The sequence below is a fragment of the Chelon labrosus genome (assembly GCF_963514085.1).
Source record: "Chelon labrosus genome assembly, chromosome: 6".
NCBI classification, from domain to species: Eukaryota; Metazoa; Chordata; class Actinopteri; order Mugiliformes; family Mugilidae; genus Chelon; species Chelon labrosus.
Genome location: NC_140342.1, coordinates 21822678 through 21834308, shown reverse-complemented (window position 1 = coordinate 21834308; position 11631 = coordinate 21822678). Strand labels below are relative to the sequence as shown.

The window sequence follows — 11631 nt, the reverse complement described above, 5'->3', positions numbered from 1 at the left end:
CTGTCTGACATTTTTAACCTAATAAATGCATACATAGGAGCCAAGCTAGGACATTACAATATATTTTACCATTATTTGTTAAAGTTGTCATGCTAGCTAGCGAGTGAGCTAGCTCCTCTTGGTGTCGTTGCCCTCTGTTTAAAAAGAAAATACAGTCAAAAGCACCACAGCTACATCTTGGTTCCATGTTGGTTCACCTGACGCAACATGTTTTGGTGGTAGAAACCAAAGTTGTGTTTGATTGGGGTCAATGTTTTGCGAAATATATGTTTATGTTTTGAATTAGTCTCTCTCTCTCTCATTGGTTAGTCCGACTCGATACTCGCCAAAGGTATTTTTCACTCACCATTGCTACAACTCGCTGAATTTCATCAATATTTCATGGTCTCCAGTCACCTCATCTGCTCGTCTCCTTATGCCCCGCCCCCTTTTGTACATGTGACCACACCCACGGATGATGTCACACGGTGCTTGCCACGCCCCTTCGTACACTTCTACGTCACAGCAGCAGACTAGACTAATTCACAACACCAACTTAAGGACTTATGTGCAATATTTTACTCTATAATCCTTTTTAATCATAAATGAGAACGTAAATATTAAAGGTTTTCGTATTTCTCCATCTGAATTAGTTATTTTTAGACAACAATAATAATTATTTCAGAACATACTGTATGTTATAACTGTAAATTAAAAAAAACCTGATGTGTCAGTGTTTGAACTCAGGTCAAGGTGAGTGCTGAGTCTTAACTTTTCTATTTTCGGGATCAGCACTCATCATCTTGCCTACATGTTATCGACTCACATGAAACTCATGAGTCAGTTTTCCCACAGACACAGGTAGCACACAAACTGGCCACGCCTCTCTCCCAGGTGAGTCCACAGTCAGAAACCAGAAAGGAGACAAAGGGTTTCAAGTCGCGCATCCTCTCCGTTGACAAAGAGACAAAACAAAATAAGGTGAGATATTTGAACAATACTGTTTTTGATTATTCTCTTTATTAAGCACCAGGTGTGCAGATTTAAGGTACGGAAGCTCTCGGGGCGTGTTTTGGTTTGTTTAAGATGCTTTGTTCGACCCGTCAGTGGTGTTGCCTTTGGGTGGTGTCGTTAATATTTCTATTACTTAATGTGTTGGTGAACACGGTTGAAAAATGTGGGAACATGAGTCGGACAGGTTGTGTTCATGAGTTGACAGGCAAAGGTGGAGCACATGCTGGCAGTCATCAACATGCACACAACTGTTTTGCATTTTCCGTTTTTTTACCATATTGTAGTTTTTTGAGGGAGATTTTTATTCTCCTCTCTTTCTGGGGTAACAAACTCAGTAATTTGACAGATTTCCAAACAGCATATTGATATTAGATGAAGTATAGTCGTGAATTTCATTATCACACCTCAACCGTATAGCGGAACTTGCATGTTCCTTTTTTATTTCTGTATTTTTAAACAGGCCTAACTTTTCAAATACATCACTTAATGTGCTCTTAGTTTAATTTAAACAGTACGCTAGAACTTTAACTGAATACAATCATTATCTGGATTAATTAGTATGTGATCATGCAATAATATGTGATTTAATAGATTGTTTTGTTGATACGGCTTGTGCCAGTCTTTCTGGACAATATGCATAAAAATAAAATAGAAATAATGTAGAAAGGGTGGGTGTGTAATACAATAAATAAATTCATTAATTTATATCAATAAGTTTTTTTTAAAAAGAAGACTAATAAAAGGAGCTGTGGAGTAATGGTTAGCGGTGCAGCTTGGGACCGAAGGGTCAAACAGCAGGAAGATAATTTCCCCTCAGGGATCAATACAGTGTAAATTATTATTATTAAACAGCCATTTATCTCCAAAACAAAACAAAAGAGAAAACAAATGTATGATAAATCCTGAATACATGAGAATTGTACCTATAATTTCTCAGGGTTGAAGCAATTTTCCACAGAAAAATGAAAAAAATTCAAAATAATACAGTAAATACAAACAAATAATACTAAATAATAAAATAAATATATGTATTTTTTATATTTTAATAAAGAATGAAGACAGGGGTTTGATACAATAAATATATTTATTAATATAAAAAAGATACCAGGCATTCTTCTCCTAAAAAATAAATAAATAAAATAATTTTCTTTTTTAAAAAGGAGACAAAAGTTTAATAATTGTTCCTTCTACTAATTCCTCATGGTTAAAGAGCAATTCTAATATGTATAATACATTTTTAACGATAACCAATGTGTTTATTGGTCCTACACATGTTGCAAAAACGAACGGTTAAGGCGAGGGGAACTTTGAAGCTGGGATTTCAGAGTTTCCGCTGAGCCCCTGAACGCACCGCTCGTGCAGATGTTGTGCTGCGGGTGTGGTGGAGTTTTAAAAACTCCTGGGAATGTCTTGACAGTGAAGGAGCCGTCGGTTCGCTCCCTTTACTTTATATATTCACTACAAGTTAAATAAGGAGCGTCTCTAAAGTGTCTTCAGTTCCCCGGTAGGTGACAAACCCCGTTCAGTCTGACAGCAACTGGATGTATTTCGACCGTTTTTAGACGTTTGTGGTTCATAATTTACTGCCTGTTTACGTTTTGTTGCTTTTAACGGTTAGCTAGCTAGCTAAAAGTTTTTTGGGTTGTTTTTTTTTTTTAGCATGAATGCTAATATACAAACGTTAGCATAGACCACAAACTGTTCTTTTTTCCAGTAAAAACACTCAAAATGTACTTAAATAAATTTGGTCTGTATAATTGAGACATAGGTTATGTTAACTTAAATTATAATATACACTTAAATGTTGCACTTCTTTAGATTTGAGTTACTTGTACATTTTTAAAGCTTAATTATATCTCATATTCAACTGTGCTTAATATTAATCACTGTAATTACTCAACACATAGAGGCTAACGTATGTAGACCTTGATATCTGTATTAATTCATAAACTACTGTGTTAATTTAACATTTTAAAGCTAATATAACTTGTTTTGAATACATGCTAAATCAAGTTAATGTTATGTTGTAGTGGGGGGTGTATCAGGGGATGTAAACAGACACCTGCTAATACATTCATATCTTAGCTTTCCTCCAGGTACAGTGTAGAAAACCTTTGATAGATTCAGTTTTAAGACACAAGCTAAACACGTAAAGGATTTTGTTCTTTGCATGTAAGCACACGTTGAGCGGTGGGCTGCCATCAAAGCATCCAAAGTTTAGGTGCTTGTTCAAGGCAGGGGATTGAATCAGTCACAAAGCTGCCTCTCTAACCGCTAGTGTCTTCAGAGTTTACTGGATTACTCCCTCTAAGCATTGCCACCAGTATATTTTTATTTATAAGACTTGATTGAACTCCGATCGTAACCTTCGCTCACAGGATTTGCTGTCTGTCTCCAGCCTGCAGACCTTGAAATGTTTGCAGAGGGAAATTAAGTTAAAGAACTTGACATTGAACTCACGCTACTGCAAACTCCGTGGTAAATTATTATTACACTAGTTGTCCTTGCTTTGATATGAATCAACGCTTGTTGTAATAATGCTGCTATCTTAGCCAGGTCTCCCTCAAACAACAGGTTGCTAACCTTGGTGGGACTCAATGTGATTAAATAAAAGTTAAGCAAATAAAACGCCAACTCTGTTACAAAGCTAATATAAAAGTATTTTCAGTGTTTTGAAATGCAGTATTAATAGTTTGTATTTACACAGAGATACAAGATTAATCTAGTATCTTGCAAAGTAATTCATTGTAATTATTTTTAATCTGGTGCTTCTTTTAATGCAGTAGATTGTTTTTCTTGTTTTAAGTCAAGGTGATAATTTACAGACGATTAAATAATGGAAATAAACATTACAAGTGAAAATCCAACTAGTGATTACTTCCCAGATTTGCGTATTATATGTTTTATCTGTAGAATGTTAGAAAATAATGGAAAAGGTGGAAAATATTGTCAATAGGCCGGGAAGATCGTCAGATTACTTGCGTTTTATTTTATTAAGCCCTAATCACACAGAACTAATGTTACCTGAGGACCTTTATTAACTTGTCTGTGATCTTAATCCAGCTCTGTCTCTAAATTTGTAAAAGTAAATATTGCATTTAATTACCTACCGTATTTTTATTCCAAACACAGATACTGTGATAATACTAGTACTCTGAACCTTTCTCCCTCCTCTGCTCGTTCGAGAATTATGGAGGTTGTGTCAGCAGTGTTGAAAGCAGTTTGGGTACAAATCCAGGAGGATGTCGCTGCACAGTATTGATGCGTTAATGTGTCCATCACATCAGTAAAGGTGGAGCCGGTTTAAATACTGGCAGGTAGTTTGTTAATTCACCTGAATATACACTGCCTGGCCAAAAAAAAGAGGTCACACACTCTAATATTTAATTGGACCTCCTTTAGCTTTGATTACAGCACACATCCTCTGTGGCGTTGTCTCAATAAGCTTCTCCAGTGTCACCAGATTTATTTCCATCCAGTGTTGCATTAATGTTTCACCAAGATCTTGTATTGATGATGGGAGAGTCTGACCACTGCACAAAGCCTTCTCCAGCACATCCCAAAGATTCTCAATGGGGTTAAGGTCTGGACTCTGTGGTGGCCAATCCATGTGTGAAAATGATGTCTCATGCTCCCTGAACCACTCTTTCACAATCTGAGCCCCATGAATCCTGACATTGTCATCTTGGAATATGCCCATGAACATCAGGGAAGAAAAAACATCCATTGATGAAATAACCTGGTCATTCAGTATATTCAGGTAGTCAGCTGACCTCATTCTTTGGGCAACATAATGTTGCTGAACCTAGACCTGAGCAACTGCAGCAACCCCAGATCATAGCACTGCCCCCACAGGCTTGTACAGTAGACACTAGGCATGATGGGTGCATCACTTCATCTGCCTCTCTTCTTACCCTGATGCCATGGTTCTCCACTATCCTTTCAGTTTTTAATAATGCGTTGGACAGTTCTTAACCCAGTTTTAATAGTTTCTACAATCTCCTTAGATGTTTTCTCTGCTTGATGCATGCCAATGATTTGACCCTTCTCAAACAGACTAATGTCTTTAGACATGGTTGTTTAAGAAATAAGAAGCTACTCATTGCATCAGTTGGGGTTAAATAACTTGTTGCCAGATGAACGATAATCACCCATGCAGCAATTATCCAATAGGAGGCTCTGACCTATTTGCTTTGTTAAATCCAGGTGAAATTACCTGGATTTTGCTGGCAGATGTATGTGTGAATAAAAAAACATGTCGGTGAAATTCATCTCAAACTGCTGCAGACTTAAGTTGAGTGACTCAAACTAGATGGAGTGTGGTAAACTATTTAATATGGGAACATATTCACCCCATGTTGTGTCAAAGATTTAAAGGATAAGCTTTAAGTTATTTAATGTTTTTCTTTTTTGTCATTAAACCCCAGTGTAATGTTAAGTATCACCTGTGCAGCCGAGATTCAGTAGCTCATTGAACACCTCCTTCCTTTTGAGCGTCATTGTTTACATACACAAACAGCTCAAGAGCAGTGTGACGTTCGCCCTCCTTCACTGTGATTAATGTGGTTCGGTGTAGTTCGTTCGTCTTTGCAGCAGCGGCGCACGCTCTGCAATCAGTTTAACTTCAGTTCATTTCCTTTCCTTAAAGTTAAATAACGTCTCGTGTAAAGACCAGAGAGCCTCAGTTCCCTTGAGTCAGGCTCAGAGCACAGCAGACCTTGAACGCCTCATTGTAGGAAAACCACATGTGTGACTAATAAAAGGCTCCTTTCCTTTAAGCCGGTGAGCTGGCCTTCACAATACCAGCGGTGTGTCCTTGGTGCACTCACAAAACAACAAAGCACTCCAGAAAGAGAGTTTACAGATTAAAATACTTGATATAAAGTGTTGCTGTTGAGTGACGTTATTGTTTGGAGCTGCTCACAGCTGCAAAATATGATGAATTGCATGAAAGTAAACTGCAGTGACTGTACGCTATATGATTAGTGTGTAGTCTCCAGGTCCTGGACACCTACCTGTCTGCTGTCACGATCAGTTGGTTTCTTAACTACTGCTGCTCCAGTTATGTTTCAGAGAAGCATTTGACGTGACGATGCTTTAACTCACCAACCTGAGACCTGGTCCTGTTTAACTCTTGGTCTCTCTTTGTTGCTCCAGCAGGCAACATGGAGGCGTGTATGATGAAGCCAGAAGTCAAAAAGAAACCAAAGCCGGTGAGAATATTTACAGCTCAACACAGACTCAACACTCTCAACTGACTTTTTGTTTTTTTACAGAATATAAACTATCCCTAAAATATAATCCACACAATCCTGTGAAGTATTGATAGGTATAAGATCTTACAGCGTGCTTAAAGTTACTTGGTCGGCTGGTTGCTATGTTCACACTATGGTCTTTGGGACTAATCGTACCCCTGTCAGTGGCTTTTTAGACGATTCATTCATTCATTCATGTGGATGTTACTTAGACATGTAGCACCCACCTAGACCAGACCAGGCACCCCCACCCCATAGCAATGAAACTCCTTGATGTTCAGCAGCCATCCCCAGCAGGATTCAGCCTGACACAGACACACACACAAAAGTGCTTTAGGAACAACAAAGACATGAAGAACAGGAGACGTCACAGTCGACCCTTGTTGCGGTGAATTCTTTCATGTGGTTAGGTGTCTGCGAAACTTATTGTCAACTACATTGCCTTGGGAGTTGCTGTTGAAGTGCTGCTCATGCTTTCTTATGTTGGATGTCATCATCTTGGTGTGAACACACCTGAAGTGTCTTCGTGAGTCCATGGTACAGAAATCAAGGTTGTGAATCGTTGAGACAGAAGGTAGATCTTTATGACTGTCGCAGAATTAATTTGGGACTGATCAGACGTCTCCCTGGTGGATATCAAGTCCCGACAACTGTTGCAGAGTAGTGTACGATAATATAGTGGTTCAAAAAGACAAGATTTATCTTCTCACTTTTCATTCATAGCTTCATCACACTAAAAAAGGCGCCATTCAAGTTTTGTTAATGTATCAAAGCAGATGAAGAAAGCAATAAATTAAAACCAGTTTTGTCTTAAAACATGAGAAACTGAGGCAGCTAACAAAACTAGAAAAACGCTTAACAGATGTTTTTTTGCTGCCTGTTAAAAATGCATATTATCTTCATCATTGTCGCTGTATTATAAATCTAATCTAACTCAGGTCTGACCCTTTCTCTCGTTCTCTCTTCACAGCCCAAACCTCTTCCAAAGCCTGCAGAGGTAGTGTAATAAACCCAAAACCCTTTCATTAACCAAGTGGCGCAGTTAATTGTGTGTTTGTGTGTTTGCTTGTTTGGTGGCATATTTGTGTGTAGTGACATAAGCAGGTTTTAAAATATGTTTCAGGATGTTGAAAGAAGGTTAAATTATGCTTACAGGTAAAAAACCCAGAGAGACTTGAGAAACCATCTCCTGTTGTTCCCCGACGACCGACGGACGCCGTAAGTTCGGCTCGATCAATCTTTTGATGCTTTGTTTGTGCACTTTTATTCTTTTACACCAAAAGAATTTATCCATCAAGACTATAAATATATGTTAAATAATAAATAATTAGTAGTTCAGTACAGCTGCATCTACACTAAAAGAAACTGCATTTTACCTGAATATTTTCTATGTAAAGGTTATAATGTGTTTTACAAGACTAGCTGACGCCACAAGAGACGGCATCAGTAGAATAGTTGAGTTTGACTCAACTTTTTATTTGTGTTATCTGTGCAGGAACTGAGTCACACACAAAACAGAGTGAACAGACTGGTAGCAGCAATAAATGAGGTATTTACTGACTGTATTTTGTCTTTTAACTGCCTCTTTATGGTCCATAAAAGGGTTTTAAAGTCGAACCAGCATTTTAATTCTAACCAATATCCAATAAAGTATGTGGGTACTCACTTGTGTTTTACTTTTATCTGGCTAACAAGCAGCAGGAGACGAAAGGGAAGCCGTCTGACACACCTGTTGTTCCACCCAGACCAACAGAAAAGGTGCAGTACACCCAAATATCCCCAGTTTGCTTTGTGTTCGGAAGTTAACGTGAGCCGGCGGCCTCTCCAGAGAACAGAGTTTCTTTCTTGAATTGTTTACCTTTTGTTATCGTTCCCTCTATTGTGTGCGTGTTTGTGTAGGAACTGAACACTGCAACCAGATACAGCCACCGCAGGAGGGTAGAGGCCGAGGACAATGAGGTACACGCAAAAAAAAAACAAAAAAAAACTCCACGTTCCTCCTCGCTTATTTTCATAAACACCTTCCTTATTTTCCTCTTTCTCCTCAGGGCACCAGAGAATCTAACCAACCAGAAGCTGCCGAGGTTCCCAAAGAAGAACCGGACTTTAAACAGGTATTACAGCCGCAGCTCCAGCCTCATTTATAAACAGCGGATTTGACGTCTTCCCATTTCCTTATGTGTGCTCTGTTGTAGAGTAATCAGTCGGCTCTGACCGGGATGTTTCGACGAAGCCAGAGAGAGAAATCGCCCACGTTCACTGTAAGCTGCCACCTCTCCTCACTATAGATTATACAGCAAACAGTCATTCATTCATTCATTCATTCATCTTCTGTAACCGCTTATCCTCTGGAGGGTCCCCGGGGGGCTGCAGCCTATCCCAGCTGTCACTGGGCGAGAGGCAGGGTCCAACCTGGACAGGTGGCCAATCTATCGCAGGGCTAACACCCTTTTTATGACTTACAAATAAAATGGGGATATTCATCTGTAGGTGATATTCAATATAAAATAGATTAAAAGAGACAGTAAAGAAAATATAGGAGTATGCACTCACCTGCCAAAACATTAGGTACACCGGTGAAAACGAATACATTCCAATATAAGACCTTAGCTTCATGAAGGTTATAGGCGATTTTTAGTCGATGACACGTAAAAACACAGTAGAAAGTAATGTTTACGGAAAACAACAATGAAATCTATATTCTTGACCTGAACACATATTGTAGGGTCTCACACAAAGGAAGCTACGGAGGCTTTTCTGCAAGGTTACTGACTAGTCGACTTTATTGGTCGGTGCAACCCCTAGAAGGATAAAATGTTTACGTTTAAACAGCGTCAGAAAGGCTGTAATTCAACTGTATTATCATTTTAGAGGATGTAGCTTGTGGTGCTGCTAGACAGGATTGAATTAAAGTGTTTCTGTTTTTTAGACTAGCCCTAAAAGACTAAAATGAGGTCGTCAAAAGAATATGAAACAAACACTGAATACCCTAACCTTCATGAAGCTAAGCTTTAGTGCAGGATTATTATATTAGGATGCATTCGTCTTCATTAGTGTACCTAATGAACTGGCAATTGAGTGTATCTCTCCAGTGTGTAGGCTACAGGTAGATGTGGTATATTAGAATTAAATATGTGCAGGATCTGCAGTAAAAACAGGTTTATGTTTCAGCTAATCAGCAGTAATGGCCAACAGCTTGTTCCAGTTTTCGACATCTGAATGGAAAACTATGATACTTTCATATCGTGAGACAAATCGCCAGATATCTCTCTTATTTTTCCATGAGTCACTTCAAATAAAATACGTCCGGGGTAAACACACAGATTAGATTTTGGATCTGGTCCCGGTAGAGGACAGGTGTGCGTGGGCGTGTACATGCATACAACGCAAATGTGCATTCAGACACATGAGGTGTGTCGGCATGTAAGAGCTGCTGTTCATGACTCATAGTCGAAAAGTCATTCAGTAAATATACATTGATTCATGTGACAGACTCAGAAATAGAAAAGTTTCCCCATAAACATTGTTTTGGAGCCTGTCTGTTTTTATTTGAGGTCAGTTTCCTGGTGTTTCTTCTCCCCAGAGCTACGTGAACGACGGCGTTGACGAAGAGGAAAAGGCTGAGGACGTCCCAGTCAAACAGGCTCCTGGCAACAAACCGGTATGTGTGTGTGTTTATGTGTGTGTGTTGCACTGTTAATGCTGTCAGCTGGTTTATGACATGTGACTGTGGTCAGCAGGGCGGTCTGAAAGGAGTATTCAAAGGGTTACAATTCAAGTCATCACCAAAGGTATGAAGCACCGGCTGGGTTTGGTGTTTCCTGCAGGTGGTGGTCGCTGCGTTTCACTGTCGCTTTGTTCTTTTTTTTTTGTTTATTTTTTTTTACTTCCAATACTGTACTTTTCATGGCGGTTTTATTTTGTTTTACCTTTCATTTTTCTGTGCTTAAAGGGAGAACTTTTGGTAACACTGAACTTAAGCTACAGACACACTAAACCTCATGTCACCAATGTCTGGACTGAAAAGTTGCACTTGAACGCACCACGAAGACTACCACACCACATAGTCTGGATTCAACCATTCAACGTTTAAACAGGGAAACAGGAAGAGCTACTATTAGCTAGGATGCTAGGACACTAGGAAGAGCTACTATTAGCTAGGAGGCTAGGACACTAGGAAGAGCTACTATTAGCTTGGAGGCTAGGACACTAGGAAGAGCTACTATTAGCTAGGAGGCTAGGACACTAGGAAGAGCTACTATTAGCTTGGAGGCTAGGACACTAAGAAGAGCTACTATTAGCTAGGAGGCTAGGACACTAGGAAGAGCTACTATTAGCTAGGAGGCTAGGAAGAGCTACTATTAGCTAGGACACTAGGAAGAGCTACTATTAGCTAGGACACTAGGAAGAGCTACTATTAGCTTTGAGGCTAGGACACTAAGAAGAGCTACTATTAGCTAGGACACTAGGAAGAGCTACTATTAGCTTTGAGGCTAGGACACTAGGAAGAGCTACTATTAGCTAGGAGGCTAGGAAGAGCTACTATTAGCTAGGACACTAGGAAGAGCTACTATTAGCTAGGAGGCTAGGAAGAGCTACTATTAGCTAGGACACTAGGAAGAGCTACTATTAGCTAGGACACTAGGAAGAGCTACTATTAGCTTTGCGGCTAGGACACTAAGAAGAGCTACTATTAGCTAGGACACTAGGAAGAGCTACTATTAGCTTGGAGGCTAGGACACTAAGAAGAGCTACTATTAGCTAGGAGGCTAGGACACTAGGAAGAGCTACTATTAGCTAGGAGGCTAGGAAGAGCTACAACCTGTTGATCATGTTGTCATAAAAATATCTGTGTATTTGATTAGATAAAGCTGTGAAACAAAAAAAAGCCTTGAATAGGGTTGTTTTGGTTTACATTCAATCAGTCAGACTTCGGCAAAATAGTTGGTTTGGTGTGCCACGTGCCCTTTAGACGTCTTCATAAGTCCTTCCCGGTATTGAAAATGTCTCCAGAGTTCAATTAGCGCTGATTCTTGTAGTATCCAAGGCCTGCAGCACAAAGTCAGATTAGGGGGATATCCAGCTCAGGTTAACCCACTAAGCTGACTCACATGTAACAGCAAGGATAGATCACCATGGCGACAAGATATGTATAACCGGAGCATACATTAGTTAATCACCCAACGCGATAATGGTTCATTCTTGTTTCTTTACTGCAGCTCAGAGAAACATCCTCTCAACACAATATCTTGTCTCGCAATAGAAAAATAAACCACACACAAACTATATGACTTTTAATCATAGACAGTCATTATTATGACAACCCCATAGGGCTAGGCTAAATAACAGAAACACTACATGCTTCATAATGATCATACAGTTG

The 11631-nt window shown here is 39.3% G+C and overlaps 1 protein-coding gene across 1 annotated transcript in view; it reads left to right on the top strand.

Moving 5' to 3' along the window:
- Positions 1 to 2479: 2479 nt before the first annotated feature.
- Positions 2480 to 11631, top strand: part of LOC311489917 (uncharacterized protein) — a gene marked incomplete at its 3' end in the record, with an annotated part of 29692 nt that continues 20540 nt past the window's right edge. The window contains exons 1-11 of the mRNA XM_084547227.1: positions 2480 to 2497; positions 6151 to 6206; positions 7219 to 7245; positions 7404 to 7466; positions 7744 to 7797; positions 7944 to 8006; positions 8148 to 8207; positions 8297 to 8362; positions 8444 to 8509; positions 9832 to 9909; positions 9986 to 10039. Of these exons, the coding sequence (XP_084403353.1) occupies positions 6159 to 6206; positions 7219 to 7245; positions 7404 to 7466; positions 7744 to 7797; positions 7944 to 8006; positions 8148 to 8207; positions 8297 to 8362; positions 8444 to 8509; positions 9832 to 9909; positions 9986 to 10039 (579 nt within the window). The 5' untranslated portion in view covers positions 2480 to 2497; positions 6151 to 6158. The remainder of the gene's footprint in view (positions 2498 to 6150; positions 6207 to 7218; positions 7246 to 7403; positions 7467 to 7743; positions 7798 to 7943; positions 8007 to 8147; positions 8208 to 8296; positions 8363 to 8443; positions 8510 to 9831; positions 9910 to 9985; positions 10040 to 11631) is intronic.